This window comes from Cydia strobilella, chromosome 4 (genome assembly GCF_947568885.1).
Source record: "Cydia strobilella chromosome 4, ilCydStro3.1, whole genome shotgun sequence".
NCBI classification, from domain to species: domain Eukaryota; kingdom Metazoa; phylum Arthropoda; class Insecta; order Lepidoptera; family Tortricidae; genus Cydia; species Cydia strobilella.
The window spans coordinates 14556795-14576485 of NC_086044.1; the positions used below are offsets into that span (position 1 = coordinate 14556795).

General features: G+C 37.3%; 2 protein-coding genes across 2 annotated transcripts in view; one reads left to right on the forward strand and one right to left on the reverse strand.

Annotated features, from left to right (window-relative positions):
- Window positions 1-19691, reverse strand: part of LOC134741104 (E3 ubiquitin-protein ligase mib1) — a 364534-nt gene that overhangs the window by 38002 nt on the left and 306841 nt on the right. The window lies entirely within an intron of this gene.
- LOC134741165 (uncharacterized) lies at window positions 2886-3613 on the forward strand. Its single transcript, XM_063673936.1, has one exon. The coding sequence runs from the start codon at window positions 3020-3022 to the stop codon at window positions 3593-3595; it is 576 nt and encodes a 191-aa protein (XP_063530006.1). The 5' UTR covers window positions 2886-3019; the 3' UTR covers window positions 3596-3613.

A 19691-nucleotide genomic window follows, 5' to 3' on the forward strand; every position in this document is an offset into this window, starting at 1 on the left:
GTAGAACGCCTGCTGGAACCCATTCATGGGTACATCAATAGATACCCGTGAACCGGTTTCAGCAGGCATTGGAAGCTATTGTAGAGAATATGGACAGAGTACTGGTCTATGGTTTAAGTTTGGGTGGAAAAAAGACTGGGCTATTGCAAAGAAGTCCGGACACCTGCCATAACATTGCTTGCACAAGTTATCGAGGCAGGCGGTGACTCGCCACTCGTTAGATGGGCACCTGATGCGCCATCGTAAAGACGGCCAGGCGCAACACCGGCGTGAGCGGCTCAGGGGTGTCGAGAGGTGTGCTGCGCTTTCTCCGAAGTTACTCGCGGCGTTATGCCCTTTAACACTTCCACCCCTGGGGCATATAGCTCTTACGACTCCCCTCTGGACATCCAATGAAGGCAAGCCAGAGCTGAGAGTCCCCTTGGGGTCCACTCCGACCGACGAAGACACGCCGGAGACGGAGACCCTGACCGACTCTCTGGAGCACTCGGGTCCGTGGGGTCGTCACTCCCCAACAGCTCGCCACAAGCTGCCCTGCGGGCTTATTATTATTATTATTAATATTCTCCTGCTGATTTCTGAAGATACGTCGTTGTTATCGGTTACTAAGGACCACAGGTACAATAATTCATTGCTGCCAGCGAAGGTGTTATTACCAATGTTAATTCCTTGCAGTAGTGCTTGTTGGTCTTTTGTCGCTTTTGTACTTAGTCTTGGCCATGTTAACATGGAGACCGGCCTCCGCAGCTGATTTTTCAAGAGCAAGGTATGCACTTTCCATTGCAAGTAGGGATCTTCTTAACACGTCGAGGTCATCCGTATACCCTAAAATTTGGACGGATTTGTGGTAGATAGTGTTGGCCGGTTTTTAGGGTTCCGTACCTCAAAACGAAAAAACGGAACCCTTATAGGATCACTCGTGCGTCTGTTTGTCTGTCCGTCTGTCACAGCCAATTTTCTCTGAAACTACTAGACCATTTAAGTTGAAATTTGGTATACATATGTATGTTTGTGACCCAAAGACGAACATGTAACGTAAACAAATGAATTTTAAACATGGGGGCCACTTTTGGGGGGTAAATGTGAAAATTAAAAAATAATGTTTTTCAAACTATATCGTGTTACATATTAAATGAAAGAGCTTATTGTGAGAATCTCAAATATATACTTTTTATAATTTTAGCATAAACAATTTAGAAGTTATATTGACCGGGATATAGACCGTGATTACCGTTTGTATTATTTGTGAGCTCCCGATATTTCGACGCAGTTACATGCATCATGTTCACGGGTGACAGAAGATAGCGGGTGGGTGTCAAAGTTGTGTAGACAGCGCTCGGTCTACCCTCATTCTTGCGCGTCGGCTGCGTTCACTTTCAACGATACCATCGGTCGCATTCACACTTGTTGGTCCGGTCGCGTTCACACTCGTTGGTCTGTCCAAACACACTACACTCACGGTGTCACTACGCGTGCTTGATTCGGATATCACTGGTTTTTTATACAAACAAATCACAGGATTCCACACATTTGACAGTTTAAATCCATCTTCACGATTGAAATTTTTGTATTTGTGAAAATATCGGGAGCTCACAAATAATACAAAAGGTAATCACGGTCTATATCCCGGTCAATATAAGTCTAGTGAAACTAACCGTGAATCATTCAAAACTCTAATTTAGAAGTTATTCAAGAAAATAGGTAAAATATGACCATCCCCCCCTTTATCTCCGAAACTACTGTCTAAAATTTTGAAAACATACACAAAATAGATCTTTACCTATAGATTACAGGAAAACCTATTAAAAATGTGCAGTCAAGAGTGAATCGGGCTTAATTACTTAGTTTTTAATCCGAACCCTACGGGTTTTTTAAATACATTTCACTCACGTTTCACATAAAAAATACATTGTTTAAATTGTGTAATGTACGGAACCCTTGGAACGCGAGTCCGACTCGCACTTGGCCGGTTTTTTATATTTAATCAGCAGGTGACTAAGCTTGCTTATTCTAAACTAAAAATTTGAGTTATGATAAACAACTACGAAAAAACAACTTTTTCTTGAATCGTCTATTTTTTCTCTTTGTTAATTTAAACATGCTGTAGCTCGTAAAGGATTGATCGTAGAGTAAACATTAATATGACCTAATTTATTAGATTATTTTAAACCAGGTCACTCACGTATTATTAAGTCGAATAGCTCGACATGTTTCGGTCCAATTTACGAGGACCGTCTTCAAACCCGTAGGAGCAGAAAGACGGTCCTCGTAAATTGGACCGAAACATGTCGAGCTATTCGACTTAATAATACGTGAGTGACCCGGTTTAAAATAATCTAATATGTTTGAGTCTCACGGGAGTTTTATAGTTAAAATGACCTAATTTGTAGAATAAGACCTAACGTGTTTCAAAACTACACGAAATATTTCCGCAGATCGCCCATTTTCGGCTTAATTTGACGTGGCTAAAACAAGACGATGAAATTTGAAGACAATTTTTTTTTCAAAAGTAAATTAAAAATAGCCTTGACCTATTTCTTTAGGCAACCCTATTTATTTATGTTCAGGAACATATTTTCATTCATAAAATATAAGTTTCATCCGTTAGACGTATCGGTGAAGGTCGACTATATATAACTTATCTTAGGCTAATTACAAATGTTTTCCCTATAGAGCATCCTGGATATACCTACTTACTAAAACAATATTTTCATGTAACTATTATATTAAGTAACTCGAAATTGTGTTATATGTTACTTAATATACCTAATTATAGAACTTGGTGTAAAAAGAGATTGATACTTGACTCCACAGTCAAACTAATTACAGTTTTGTGGAGCTTTGTTAAATTGTAATTTTTAACATTTGATAATAATATCGTAGTGGTTATATACTCTTTGGTGTGTACATTCAATGCAGAATTGCAGATGCACTGCGAATTACTTTAAATGCAATTTTGCGAAAAATCGTAGCCCCGATGTTAATTACGAATAAGTAGACTTATTTATTGTGTTTGATAATGCCAGATGTAGAAATGGATCGCGTCCCGGAAAACGGTTCTGATGCCGAATCGACTACTCAAGACAGCGTAGAGAACAACTCTGTTTCTAAGTCTGGAAAGTTGATTAACAAGAAGAAAACTAGGAAACGTGGAATAATATTCTTATCTACTATCCCTCCTTACATGAATGTTGCTAAAATAAGAGGAACATTTAGCCAGTTCGGTGAAGTTGGAAGAATTTATCTTCAATCCAGTGCTAAACCTGGAGAAAAGCGCAAGCGCGTACCAAACCAATTTACTGAGGGCTGGGTAGAGTTCCAGAAGAAGAAAGTAGCAAAAGAAGTAGCTCTTAGACTGAACAACACTAAAATCGGCACAAGAAAAAAGTCCCGCTACTATGACATGATTTGGAACATCAAATACATACCAAGGTTCAAATGGATTCACTTGAGCGAGAGGCTGGCTTATGAGAAGGCTGCCATGAAGCAGAGACTGCGGGCTGAGATCTCTCAAGCGAAGAAGGAGGCCCATTACTTGCAGACCAACGTGGAGAAGAGCAAACGGTTAAAGAAAAAGAAAGCTAAAGAGGATTAGGTTTAAGGTTTTAAATAAACATAATTAAAAAGTTAAAAATAATAAATAAAATAAATAATTGAAATTATGTGCTATATTGATTTCGAGACGTTATACGTAATTTAATGTAAAAACAATTTCAAAATAAACCGAATTATTGCATGGTAAATAATAAATATGTAATTATTTAACAACAACTTTTGGCCGAAAGTACAACATTGGGTGTCGTGCGTAGTAAGCGCCCGCGCCACTTGTCAGCGCCCCCCAGTGACCCAGAGCTACAACTGTCCCAGGAACGTCCCGCATGTTGTGAATGTTGCGGTGAGGTGCGGGATTAACCACGTCATCCCGATTGGTAGCGATAGATGTCGCTGTGAAGCTTCTTAGCGTTGGGTTTATTGTGGGTTTATATTAAATGTTGTATGAAAACGTAACGATTTTCATGTTTCGGATTACAGTACCTATTTTTCTAATGAAGATTTTGTCCCGTGACCATTTCTTTAACATACCTACTTACTCTTGAATTTATTACATACATCGTTTTAATTATAATACGTTTTTAGGGTTCCGTACCAAAAAGGTACAAAAGGTTATGGTGCGACTGTCCGTCTGTCTATCTGTCACATTGCTAAATATCTCGAGAACTACTGAAGCTATCGATTCGATCGAAATTTGGAATAGTTATGAACAACGCTAACCCAAACACATTGGAAGTGTAATTTTTTTTTTTTTTTTTATTAATTATGAAAAATGCCCAATATAAAGAGGGGGCAAAATTTCAAAGTCTAGTTACTAGGTCGAGTGGGATATCATTTGAAAGAGCTCGAATTGAACATAACAAAACAATTTTTTATTTGTTTTATGAAGGAAAATGTGTTTATTGCTTATCTCCGAAGTTTACCAACGAAAAATTATAATTTTTTTACATAATAATAACGTTATTATAAATATTACAGGAAATATATAACCACACCTCTATAATGAAAACTTTTTTTTAATTATCATAAAACCTTTTCTAATTTAATTTGCAATTTAAGCCCATTTGCGGGTGTATGTTATACTTGTAATGTCTATGAGATTACACTAAAAACGCCTTCTTTCAAATAAAACAAAAATTGTTGAAATCGGTTCACATGATAATTATCCCTGAAAAACCAACATACAATACATACAGGTCGCGCAAATTAGTTACCCAATTTGCCGGTAGATGGCGCTGTACACAATTACACTTCTGGTCAAAAGTCTTTCGTGATTCTATTTACATGAGAAAATTGAAAGTTTGTATGGAACCCTCGGTGCGAGAGTTAAACGAACTCGCACTTGACCGGTTTTTTTTTATCTATAGATGCACTACAATTTGTATTTTTTGATAAAAACTTTTATATTGCCTTTTGCCGTATTGGCATTTTTTCGTAATTAAGATAGTATTTGACGTTGTAAAGAATGTATTTAATTAGTGATATTTGATGATTTTTAGGGTTCCGTACCCAAATGGTAAAAACGGGACCCTATTACTAAGACCCCACTGTCCGTCTGTCTGTCTGTCCGTCTGTCTATCACCAGGCTGTATCTCATATTAGCTATCAGTTGAAATTTTTACAGATGTATTTCTGTTGTCGCTATAACAACAAATACAAAAAAGTACGGAACCCTAGGTGGGCGAGTTCGACTCGCACTTGTCCGGTTTTTTATTTGTATTGACACTATCTATTGACATAATTGTATAGGTTTATCAAAGATATATGTAACTCCGTATAAGATAAGTAAAGTCTAAGGAAAATAGGCATCGTAATATCAAGAAAAAAAAGCTAAGTTATGTCTCACGATAGTTTAAATTCGAAGAAAAAGTTATACTCGAATAGATGGCGCCACACTTTTGGCCTATACTCGGGTAGATGGCGTTGGCGACACCGTTTAAGTCATATGGCGTTCTAAAAAAAACATTTTATTTTGTTTATTTATTTATTTAAACTTTATTGCACGATATAAAATTGTACAAATGGCGGACTTAATGCCTTAAGGCATTCTCTACCAGTCAACCATTGGGTCAAACAGAAACGTGTAGTTAGTGCAGGATTTTAAGCGAGAGGAAATATGAAACACAAATCAAATTATTCTAAACAATACATATTTTATTTTATAAATTCAATATACGCGATATAATCCGTTTTCATAGTTTTATTTCATGAGTAACTATCGCGGTAACCGAAGGCAATATTAAATACATATTTTATTTATACACTTACACTTATAAGAATAATAGCAATATATACCTACATATATACAAACATGCATACATACATACATACATACATACAGAGATCCCAAAATTGCGAGACCACGCAGATATGCTTTCCAGGTCATCATTTATTTTGGTGTGAGCATTTAATTCGATCAGTGATTAAGTTTATAAATACAGAGAACAAAAGAGGAGACAGAATACCGCCCCGAGGAACGCCGGAAGAAAGCTCACACCATTCGGAGATGGTACCATCAGCTCGAATAGCCTGTTGGCGACCTTGCAGGTAAGAAGCGAACCAATCAGCCACTGATGACGAGATATTCAGATATTTCAAGGTGGTAAGTAAGAGCTCGTGGATGACGGCATTAAATGCGTTCGAAAAGTCCACTAGAACAAGCACAGTTAATTGCGAAGACTCCATGCCCTGCCTCACATCCTCAGTAACTTTCAGTAATGCAGTAGTCGTGCTATGGCCACAACGAAAACCTGACTGTACTGGTGAGAGAAGACTGTTATTGAAGATGTGTGCAGACAGTTTCTTATGCACAATCGCTTCTAAGACATTTGACAGAAATGGCAGTATGGAGATAGGGCGAAAATCTTTGCGGTAGGATTACGGTACGGTACGGTAGGAGAGACTTTCGGTAGTGGGATGACGTAAGCATTTCGCCACAAACCTGGAAAGACACCAGAACGCATGGACAAGTTGACAATATGCGTGACAACAAGTAAGATGCATTCCAAGATGTGGACAATCATCACTGCTAATTCTGTCATTACCAACCACGTTTGATCTGATTGACATGATTACCTTACTAACCTCGTCATCAGTGGCAGGAGAAAAAGCAAATTGAAATTTGGAAGGACAGGGCAGGGCATTAATGCAAGAAATGCTTTGAGTTTTAGTTGTGTGGTCCAAAGAAGAAGACTTAGCGAAGTGGGAATTGAGATCATCCAACGAGACAGACGATAGAGAATTTGGTTTGTTGCAAGAATTCCCAATTCCCAACGTTTTTAGAAATTTCTAGGTATTAGCCGGAGATGAAGAGGCAATATTATCAAATACGTGTTTACGCTTGGAAGCTCTCACCATTTGATTACAGCGGATCCTCGCAGTTTTAAACGACGTCCAGTTCTCCTCACATCGCTCACGTTTAAATTTACGAAAAGCTCGATCCCGCCTGGTCATAGCCATCCTAACAGCGCTAGTTATCCATGGCGCGGGCGGGCGCTTTAACTTAACATTCCTAATAGGCGCGTGCTTGTCATAAAGTTTTAAAACTACCGCATTAAGGTGGTTCGACTAGGTTACCCAAAGCTTAAACCCCGCTAGATGGCGTCACTTTTGCAAATTTTAAGGTTTTATTTTTTTGTGGAATAGTGTTGGTATCTGTATACTTAAAAGTATGTTTAGCGCACTCTTTACATAAATATTGAACTATTATAATAAACATTGAATACTTCATTAGTGCAAAAAACACTTTTAAAGTCGACAGAGTGTTTCTGTCATGCTATTTCCTACTATTACTCACACATGCAAACAGTCCGTTCCGTGATGCTTGTAGTAGACAATTTCATGCAGTATAAGTATGCTGCAATGGCGTTGCGGTATGTTCGTGGAAATACGTGCAAGAGGATTCGGGTTCGAGACTGGTACTACGTCAGGGGTACTTTTTTTTGTCCTTTTTGTGTTATCTTATGTTTCTTATACCTTTTATTCTTCGAATTATTGTCCGATTCCGATATAACCGAAATATATTTCAGTGATATCGGAAACGGCTCTAACGATTTCTATGAAATTTGCTGTAAGGGGTTCGATCTAGCTAGGTCTTATCTCTGGGAAAACGAGCATTTTTGAGTTTTTACTTATGTTTTCTTTTTCTCCCAGATATTCAGTATTATTAATAAATTAGTTTATAACGTTTTATAAAAATATGTGACGTTTTGAACTAAAAGGTAGCACATTGTCGGTTGTCGATTAGGTTGATTTCATTTTGAAGCTTTATGGAAATATGACAACAATAAGTAGGTACCCGTTTGGTTGAAAACGCCACATATATTGAAAACCTGACTTTCACAAATCTCACCTTTTGGGTTCTTCCAACTCAGAAAGGATGGAGAATACTGACGATTCTTAGTAGCACTAGCCCAAGGAAGTCCAGGTTTGTAAGTGTCAGGTATCAGTTTTTTTTAAAGCGCTAAATATAGTTCTACAAGTAAAGCAATCCCTTACTGCCCAGCCTCTATAGTATTTTTCAAACTAGAAGGGTACGATGATAGATTTCATCTCCATACAATTTATAACCTATTAATGCCAAATGTTGCAAAATTATATTGAATTGAGATCTATCATCGTACCCTTGCAGTTTGAAATAGTTATTTACGATACAAGTGCGGAAAAGAGAAAATTCGAAACGAGTGGCGACAGATTAAAACACGACCGCAGAGTGTTTTAAATCGACACGAGTTGCGAATTACCTATTCGCACGTGTATCGTACAACGTTTTACAGTACATATGGCCCTTTAAACTTTCGACATATGCATGAAAAGTGCTCTTTACACACTAGGGCGAGAAAGTTGCACCATATGTACTGTAAAATACTTTTTAGTACATATGGTGCTACATATACGTTACCGCCCTAGTGCGGTAATTAGTACAATACGTGCATATGTCGAAAATGTAAAGGGCCATAATTATGTACTGTAAAACGTTGTACAATACACGTGCGAAAAGGTAATTCGCAACTCGTGTCGATTAAAACACTTCCTTCGGTCGTGTTTCAATTTATCGCCACTCGTTGCCAATTTCCTACTTTTCGCACTTGTATCGTAATGTACTAATAATAAAGTAGTAATTGACCCGCAGGGCAGCTTGTGGCGAGCTGTTGGGAAGTGACGACCCCACGGACCCGAGTGCTCCAGAGAGTCGGTCAGGGTCTCCGTCTCCGGCGTGTCTTCGTCGGTCGGAGTGGACCCCAAGGGGACCCGCAGGACTCTCAGCTCTGGCTTGCCTTCATTGGCCGTCCAGAGGGAAGTCGTAAGAGCTATATGCTCCAGGGGTGGAAGTGAAAGATGCATAAGACGCGAGTTGGCACAGTGGCTGTTAACAGTCACTGGGTAGAAAGCGGCGCACACCTCTCGACACCCCTGAGCCGCTCACACCGGTGTTGCTCCTGGTCGTCTTCACGACGGCAGTTTCAGGGGCCCATCTAGTCAGCGGCAAGTCACCACCTGCCTCGATAACGTGTTTTAACATTGTTATGGCAGGTGTCCGGACTTCTTTACAATAGCCCAGTCTCATTGTCCACCCAAACTTCAATCCATAGACCGGTATACTGTTCACTTTTTCTACAATAGTCCCAATGCCTGCTGCGACCGGTTCATGGGTGTCTATTGTTGCGCCTGTGAACGGGTTCCAGCAGGCGTTCTACATGACATTAAAGCTCTCCAAGGGGCCTCTACGTGTTGGATTTATATCCCCACGCAAGCCTATCAAAAGACCGGGATGCATAAGCCCGTGATATCTAAGAAGTAGTAATTGTAAAATAAAATTAAAACTTTTTTTATATATTTTTTTTTTGGATTCAAGTAGGTACAGTGAGTAACAACATTGCATGGCCTTCTAATTATAACTATTATAGAAAACGGGATATTTATCATGTTTATTTATAATAATAATAATAATAAAATGCTTTATTGTGCACACTACATGAAAAAAAAGATACAGACATTGAGAAAAGATATAAATTGGTAGGTAACAACAGGATTTATATTATTTATTTCTCGATATTTTGGCCGGTCTTGCAAGACCAGTCGTTGTGGAGATCCCTGGGGAGGCCTATGTCCAGCAGTGGATGTCTTGTTGGTGTAGATGGATTCACACAACAAATGAAATAACATTTTTTCATATTTGTTATCCGTAGTTGTCCCTGTACCTGAAAGAAAAACAATATCATGATAGCACAAAATCTCTAATGTTATAGGAAGAAAGATGATGCAACAATATGGATTCTAATAAAGTTATCATTTACTTACCTAGTAATAATTGTGTTTTTCATTCATAGACAAAATACCATAATTTTCATCTCCAGGAAATGTTTTATTTTACTTTATTGCAGTGAGGATGTCCTGATTTTTTCTGGCTAATGAAGGAAAACATTTTATTTCCAAGAATGCCTCTTCATTTTGCACAATACCTAAAAAAACCTAGAGTTAGTGACACATTGACTATTCGGCAACCAAAACAGTAATAATTACATTATATAGGTATTGTTCACTGCTTATATCTACCATTACGGAAGAAGTGAGAATTATTTTCTAAAAAGATCGGCACGAGAAAATTACAATGTACAATGAAGGAATGAAACTGTACCTACCTTACGAAACTTCACCATCATGAATTCCGCTTCAATTGAGTCTGAATTTTTCTGGATTTTCGCGGACCAGAACACCGATGATTTTTGTAACTTGATTTAGACGTTGCTATCATTTTCAGTTTATACAAACAAATTGATGTCACAATAAACATGACCCTATGTGTCAGTGTCAACACTGTCAAATAAAAATGCACTAAACATGACGGCACTGCAAATCCTGCCAGGTCGGCCAGGCAACGTCGCCAACGTCATAGAGTGGCAACGCCGCACGCAACGTATTTGTACACGACATTTGTGACACACACATACGTAAAATTGATGAAAAAATTACGTTGATTTATGTATGATTTCTGTATGAAACAAAGTTTTTCTATTAATTTAGCGCAAACGAATATTCGAAAGTAGATAAATGAGCAAATATTTGTGTAGTAATAGTGTGTAGTGCCTTAATTAAAGCAGATTGAATTTTGTATGAAAATCGAACCACCTTAAGTGAGGATACCGCCTCGTCTACTGACGGAGTTGACAAAATCGACGACCAATCCTGACCATTCGCGTCCTGTCGTAACGCTTCTATATCAAGACTCGCAAAACAACGCATCTGTATTGACATAGATTTAGCTTTAAGCGATCGGATACGATAACTAAGAAAAATTAAATCGTGATGTGAAATACCCCGGTGCAGGATATTGACCCACGGTACCCACATGATTAACGGAAGCAGTAAAAGTCAGATCTAACCAGGAGTCTGTCGTGTCGATATTGTGATGAGTAGGTTGCAGCGGTAGAACAGTCAAATCAGTAGAATCTGCGACTAATTTCAATTTGCGTGACCTGGGATTGTCTTTTAGCAAATCGGTGTTAAAATCACCCATGACAATGATGTTTCTTTTAAATATTATATTATAGATATTTTCTTTTTAATACCACGTCGGTGGCAAACAAACATACGGCCCGCCTGATGGTAAGTAGTCACCGTCGCCTATGGACGCCTGCAACACCAGAGTTATTACATGCGCGTTGCCGACCCTTTAAAAACCTGTACACTTCTTTTTCATTTATATATATATATTTTTTTGATATTTTTATACATTTTCAGTTTTAGTTTTAATCGTGTGTCGATAGATGGCAGTAAATTTACTGTGACTACAAAATTTACTATGACAATAACCCTCTATACTATCTATTGTCTTTGGGTATATTAAATAGTTGACGATCATAATATAATAGTACATTATGATACAAGTGTGCTAAGTTGACATGAGGCGATATTGTGCGCGCGAGCTGTAAGCGAGCGCGCAATAAGAAAGCCGATGTGTGTAATGACCAATGCACACGCGTTTCATACGACGTTTTTCAACACACTTGCGAGAAAAAAAAGAAACTTTCATATTAATCAAATTTTAATAGTTAAAACAGTTAGTATTGTGTGTTTCATCTGTCATTCTCGTACTGCCGGCCGGCCCTCGCTCGCCCCGGACGCGGGCGGCGCGGCGGGCGGGCCGGCCGGGCCGCGCACTGCGCAGGCCGTCGCGTCGGGCGCGCCCGTGCCCGCCAGTCCGACCAATTAAAGAAGGCTCCCTTTCCATGCATATTATTAGCAATCAGTTAGCTTCCTAACTCAGTCGGATAATATAATGAAAAAGCACGAGTGGAATAAATACACTGAAAGAGCACGCGTGTTTAATATCTGGGATTATGAGCCAAAAATCGGTGGAATAAAAACATCGTTTTGAGCAAGTGTGTTGAAATAGTTATTTACGATACAAGTGCGGAAAAGAGGAACTCGTGTCGATTTAAAACACTCCCTGCGGTCGTGTTTTAATTTATCGCCACTCGTTTCGAATTACCTATTCGCACGTGTATCATACAACGTTTTACAGTACATATGGCCCTTTAAACTTTCGACATATGCACGAAAAGTGCTCTTTAACGCACTAGTGCGAGAAAGTAGCACCATATGTACTGTAAATTCATATACCGGGTGTTTCCTGTAACACGAGCAAATTATTAAAACATAGATTGTACTCTAGACTTATATTGACCGGGATATAGACCGTGATTACCTTTTGTATTATTAATACCTCCCTCTCTCCTCTCCTCTTTTGTAATATCGGTAGCTCATAAATAATACAAAAGGTAATCACGGTCTATATCCCGGTCAATATAAGTCTAGTGACACTAACCGTGAATCATTCAAAACTCTAATAGATTGTACTCCTCAAACGATAAAACGTTGGTTCAAAAACTTAAAAATTATGAAGTATATAGATATGCATTTTTAGGGTTCCGTACCCAAAGGGTAATGTAAAGGTTTGCAACCTTTACAGCCTTTTTGATCAATGACTGGCGACAGACACGCATTTAAATTTAGAATCCGATCTCCCTGTCAAATGGAACGGGTGTGCGGATCGCCAGTCCTGAAGAGGCAGTCATTCAGTATAGACGATAATTGTTACTTAGCTAACTTGTGAAAAAAAAAAGAATAAAACACAAGGCAGTGCTGACAATCCATCTTTATTTCCCTTCCACATCCTCCATGATAGGCGTATCCCTTTACAGTAGATCCGGGACCCTATTACTAAGACTCCACTGTCTGTCTGTCCGTCTGTCTGTCACCAGGCTGTGTATCTCATGAAACGTGAAAGCTAGACTGTTGAAATTTTCAAAGATGATGTATTTCGGTTGCCGCTATAACAACAAATACTAAAAAGTACGGAACCCTCGATGGGCGAGTCCGACTCGCACTTGTCCGGTTTTTTCCTACAATAGTACATTATGATACAAGTGTGCTAAGTTGGTCATTACACACGAGGCGATATTGTGCGCGCGAGCTGTAAGCGAGCGCGCAATAAGAAAGCCGATGTGTGTAATGACCAATGCACACGCGTTTCATACGACGTTTTTCAACACACTTGCGAGAAAAAAAAGAAACTTTCATATTAATCAAATTTTAATAGTTAAAACAGTTAGTATTGTGTGTTGCATCTGTCATACTGCCGGCCGCCCTTCGCCCCGGCCGCGGGCGGCGAGCCGAGCGGGCCGGCCGGGCCGCGCACCGCTCAGGCGGTCGGGCGTGCCGGTGCCCGCCAGTCCGACCAATTAAAGAAGGCTCCCCTAGGATTATGAGCCAAAAATCGGTGGAATAAAAACGTCGTTTTGAGCAAGTGTGTTAAAAATTAAATATTATTTTCAATGGACGCTATCATCAGTGTGATTGACGTTGCTTGTCACGCCTTATACAAAACAAAATTCGTAAAACATTGCGTCTTAGAATAAACTTTTGTGTACTAAAAATCAACACGTTATAATGTATATTGTAATTTAATTTTACGAAAGAAATAAATCTAAATCTATAGTATTATCTATTATGATTATTAACTTTGACTCGATATGTCACAAACTACTTTTAAACAGAACTAAAAAGCTGACATTGCAACGATTTTACAAATACAGCTAATACAAGCAATATTGCCATATTATGTAACACAAACATCAGCTTACATTAAAAATTGATAAAGCAAATCAGTAAAGCACCTAATAGTAGTTTATGAGACTGCTACATAATACCTAATTACGTATAATTAATTAATTACATACACTGCAGCTTTATCTACACACGTATTATACTCGTAAGCTTTATATGATGAGTTCAGGAACCGCATAAACGTCATCTAAAGTTATATTAGAATTGAGATCAAATAAAATTCCTTGGGTTTTCAGAGATGTACGAAATTTGAATGTCATAGATAAAAAAATGTTATAACAGAAAACTTTATGGTGGTTGTACCTAATTTGCGGTTTTTGAACGCATCAAAGGTTTTATGATATGCGTGTAGATAAACATGATTCTACAATTATAACCGTAATAATATTCGAAGCCAGCTGACACTAGAAAACTAAAATTGAAGCATAACATACCGAAATTCAATAAAAAATCGTTTTATTTACGACCCCTAAATATTCAAGAGTGGAACGAAAACAAACGAAATTTTTTGACCATAACTCGTTCGGCAAACTTGAATGGGTCGCGAATATTTAATTTGGCTACATGCCATTTTTTCAGAAAACATTAGTTTTTTCAGGATGCCATAAAATTTATGAACAGAGGAGGGTCGGAGGGAGCGCTGCAAGGGTTACATTCGATGACAAAAAATATTTCATAATTTTTTGTTACAAAAAAGGGGTCATTGGTATATTGTACGTGTAAATATATTGGTACATAATGACTACGTCATAATTCGTCATTCTGACGTGTTGATCGGTCTTATGCGGAATGCAGAGGGAATTAAAAACAGTTACAACGCACGGCGTGGAAATAAAACAACTTTGAAATATGTAAACTGTCAAATAACTAATATGTCCCTTAGCTGCCAGGGCGGTATGCACAAAGGCATTTAAATTAAATTAAATTAAATTGTCATTTATTTCAGGCCTAATACACCCATATGTGTTAGTAACTTACATAGCTAATAAAAATAATGTTAGTGCTATTACAAAACAAATTAACATGCAAATTAACTAATGACTAGGAGCTAACTTAGGGCTAGGACACACCGGATGAGCCTTATAAATCTAACATATCACCAAATTATCATCATTTTTGACTAGAAAATGCAACAAATAATTAAAACTCAACACAATACAATTCAATACAATTCAAATTAAAAATTCAATAAATAAAATTCAATAATAATTAAAATTACAATTTACTGTTAACGACGTATTAGTTAGTTACTGAAATAAATTACTAAAGTGTAGTGATTTCCAATGCCAATTGTACGAATAAAATAGTCTTTAGGCAATGGTAACGATGGTACGGTACTTATGTTGCCGTTTTACGTGACCCAAAAATATCTAAGCATGTAACCTTGTCCGACGAGTGTGGATGGGTTAGAGTAGATGTAGACAGATATTGCCGATTCAACCATTCTGGCTATGTAAGTCTAGTGCAGAGTACACAGATAAATAGTAAGTTCACACAGTGAAGTACAGTATTTTTTGGTCAAAAACCTACGAAGTATGTATTGTTGATTAGATATCTACTTATGAAATGTGCAACGTAATACATAATTAAAAATTTGTTATTTATTCGTTACTAGCCAATCTAATTCATTTTAAACAACTTTAAAAAAAGGAGGAAGTTATGAATATATTTTGCTGTACAGTCGCCATCAGATATATCGGAGCGGCCAAGGTGCTCACTAATATCTGAACACGCCTTTATTGTCAAGGCGTTAGAGAGCGTGTTCAGATATTTGTGAGCACCTCGGCCGCTCCGATATATCTGATGGCGACTGTACAATCAGCCCCTAGATATTGTTAAATAAATTTAATAAATATGTACTGTTTATTTTAAAGTCCTAGGGAAATATTTTACGTAACTTCTTTTGCTGATGACTGTATAGCCATAAGGCGTTACTGGCGTAATATACAATAGAAGGTATCTTTTACTCAAATAAGACGAGTGATCATGGACATGGTAATCTTAACCCTGCACTTTTAGTAAGGAGTCTTAAATGAGTAATTAGTAGCATGTGTGGTCGGGCCGGAGACCCTCGCGCCATCAGTAATGCGCCGCCTGGCCCGGACTGCACTGATATTGCCTTTGCTAACTGAGCACTCGCTTCAGGAGCCAGTTGAAGAGTGTGCTCTTATTGAAAAACCGGTCAAGTGCGAGTTCGTTTAACTCGCGCACCGAGGGTTCCGTACAAACTTTCAATTTTCTCATGTAAATAGAATCAATCACGAAAGACTTGACAAAAAGTATACTAAGCATAATTAAGTTCAGCGCCATCTATTTTTTATTTGCGCCAAATTTACTAACTAATTTGCGCGACCTGTTCGCGACCATTTCAAGTAAAACAAACACCCGTAAATGGGCTTAAATTGCGAATAAAATTAGAAAATGTTTTTTTGATAATTAAACAAAAAAGTTTTTAACAGAGGTGTGATTATATTTTTCCTGTAATATTTATGATCATGTTATTATTACGTAAACATTTCAAAAAATTTCGTTAGTAAACTTCGGAGGTAAGGGGGGGGGGGGGGGGGGGGGGTATTCTTTTTCACATTTTCCTTCATAAGTAATTTTTTTTTCATTATTGAAAACAAATAAAAAATTGTTTAGTAGTGTCCAATTCGAGCTCTTTCAAATGATATCCCACTCGACCTAGTAACTAGACTGACTTTTTGCCCCCTCTTTATATTGGGCGTTTTTCGTATTGATAAAAAAAATACACTTCCAATGTGTTAAGGTTAGCGCTGTTCATAACTATTCCAAATTTCAAATCGATAGCTTCAGTAGTTCTCGAGATATTTAGCAATGTGACAGACAGAAAGACAGACGGACAGAGTCGCACCATAAGGGTTCCTTTTGTACCTTTTTGGTGCGGAACCCTAATAATTTACTTTTACTGTGTATTAAGAGGGAACAATAGCTTTGCGATCCTAGGTACTTTTTTTATGACATTTCCATTTCGGGAGAAAACGGTTTCCAATAACTAAATCTTAACAAATCACAGATTTTGATGTCGATCGCTTCAGCATAATGTATTCTAGTTTATAGGTTTCGCTTTAAAAAAAATTTTTTTTTAAATAGCAAATTTTGAAAAAAAAAGAGGAAAACCTATAAACCTAGTCTTTCATTGTGTCAATAACGTACAAAAAAATCATGGAGAATGGAAAATATTTAAGTGGAAATTTTTTTTTCTCTTTTTGTATGGACGAGTACGTAGTATTCTTCCCTCTTAAATGAGTAGTAATAGCATGGAGGATATAATAAGATAGAGCGGTACTGTCATAGTAAATTTTGTAACTACTGTAAATTCACTGCCATCTATCGACATACTTTAAAACTAAAAATGAAGATTTATAAAAATACGTTAAAATGTACTTAAATATGGATAAATGATTTTTTTATTTGCATTAATTATTTTTATATGATTTTGATCCATGTTCTTTCACTGATATGCGTTAAAATTATAAATAACAAACGAAACCGCCAACGCCCTCTATACGAGAGTAGGCCAAAGCTAGTGGCGCCATCTGATCGAGAATCAAATTTTCGTGATTTTCGAGGCACGTTTTTTCTTTACACTTTATTTTACGGAGTTATATCTTTAGTAATAGTTAACTTGTGTGAACTGACCGAAGCCATTCGAAATAGAAAGCGAAGCGAAGCGATAGAAAAAAAAACATAAACATAGGTCTAAAACGCATCATTAAAAATGAAACTATTAACATGAAAAGTGCTTCTAAAAACGCGTAATGTTTTTTTATCAGACTCATCGATTTCTTTAGTTCTTAATTATATCTGCGATCCCGGACACGCACGGCCGTCCGCTCAGCGAGCTGTGTTCGGGGAAGGACTTGAACTCACTGCACCTTAATGCCAAATGTCTCAAGCGAGGTTTAGACTAGCAAGAACTTGCATGCAATTTACGTTACATTGCTGACTACTAAGGTAAACTGCATTCAAAATGTTTATCAGATACCGCAATGTAATGAAAATTGCATGCAAGTTCTTGCTAGTCTAAACCTCGCCTCATGTTCTTAAAAATCAATCACATTTTTATAAAGACTTTCTTTAGCCATTTCTATGATCTACTTATACTGGTGGTCCATCGAGGCTACGCTCGGTTTGCCACGACAACGGATCTGCCCGCCTGCCGGACGGATAATAAACCGACACCCAACATTATCTTTTCAAACAATTAGCCAAGACTTATTGCCCAACAAAATGCTTCCTTTATACACTCATTAGGCTTTTATTTTATGGCACACAAAATTGCAGTAATTTTTTATGTGCCTTTCGAGCAATTTGGTTTTTAATGGATGATATTTATACATTGCAAAGCAATGCAGCAATAGAAAATTTACCGTATTGTCACTCTTCCAGCTGAATACGGTATATTTTTAAGCGACTTCAATAATTTAAAATAAGGTTCTCAATACGGTCGTATGTTAATGTTTGTCACCTCAGAACTCCGTCATTATTAAACCATTTGGAAAAAACGTTTCTTCATAACAAAAACGTCACTTTGATACACACTGAAATATCAGATCCATATGTATCTTTAGAAATGTTTTGATGTATCTTAAAGTTCGAATCAGGCCATTTGTCAAAATGTAGTTCCGATGATTTAATTCATGAGCGATCGAGGGAAGTCCTCTAATCTTATAGGCATAGATATAGTTATTTTTGTATTTTCGTCAAGCATTTGCATTTAAACAGAGTGCTATTTTTCTGCTGGCTGATGAAAACCAAAATGGAACTCCTCCTCGACAAGCATTTTACTTCTTTGGGATTATAATATATGTATACCCCTTCTTGGGGAACGTAGTGCATCTAATTTTTATGAGATGCACTACGGTCGTAAATTTATAATAGTGGAGTCAATATAAAGTTTGTTACATTAAATGCACACTCAAATTTTTCTACATGGGTGAATTCTATATCATATTGAATACCCGTCTGTAAAGTAACAACTTGATATCAGTTCCCGTTTTTGAGAAATAAAACTTTTTTTAAAATCTTTTATACTACTTAAACAATAATTCCCACATAAGATATTTTTCGTAGAATGGGTTATGAAGCTTATACGACTACACGGTCAGAATATCTCTCGACAATAATGTAAATTATAGATTTATTGAAACAAATTATTATTTTGTAAGTTTTTCATAACCGAGGAACTCCCACACCGAGAGAAAAGTTTACTATGGTGGTTATGAAGTAGTTGTATCGATCATGTTTAAAAATCTCCCGAGTCACTACTATATTTTTAGAATAGCAGCAAGATTTTGGAAACAAACAGCAAATAATGTTCTGCACAATTAATGGACATTTCTAGTTTTTTGCCAGTAACTGCACAAGTTATGGAAGAATAACATATTCATTTTTCTCTCGATAATTAAATCAATTTCCAGGATAAAATTTTTAAAAAGTATGCGGTATTTCCAGGCATTCACAGAGGCCAATTCGAACTTTATTTAAGATGTCAATAATATATCATTTTGTTATCATTCGCCCGACCGTCTCGCTCGCACCAAAACATATTTTAACTAGTACGAGCGAAACGCACACGCAAATAAAAAAAATGACATCTTTAATAACAAAGTTCGAATTAGCCTCAAGGTATATTAGGAAAGTATACCTTATGGCTTATGGCATTGCGTTAAGGTTCAATAGTTCAATGCATTAAGTGTCTGTCTTTATATGAAAAACTATAGCTGTCAAATTTTTATATCTATTCACAAAACGTTTAGAATACTGGATGCTGTGTCAGATATAAATAGACCCTTGAAGTCTTACAACTATCTATTATGCTTGATCTGAATCTTACTGGTTAGTAAGGACCGTCCACTTAGTTATACTTCGAATAGCCGCCCGGACAAATTATAAAGCTAATTTCGAATTTTAAATTTTGACAATTCACGAGAAGAGTAACGTAACGTCAAACGATATGTTTGTCCCTTTTGAACGATCCTGTCATC

Bases quoted from the DNA above. Each gene is read 5' to 3' on its own strand.
- LOC134741165 (XM_063673936.1), top strand. From the start codon at position 3,020: ATGCCAGATGTAGAAATGGATCGCGTCCCGGAAAACGGTTCTGATGCC.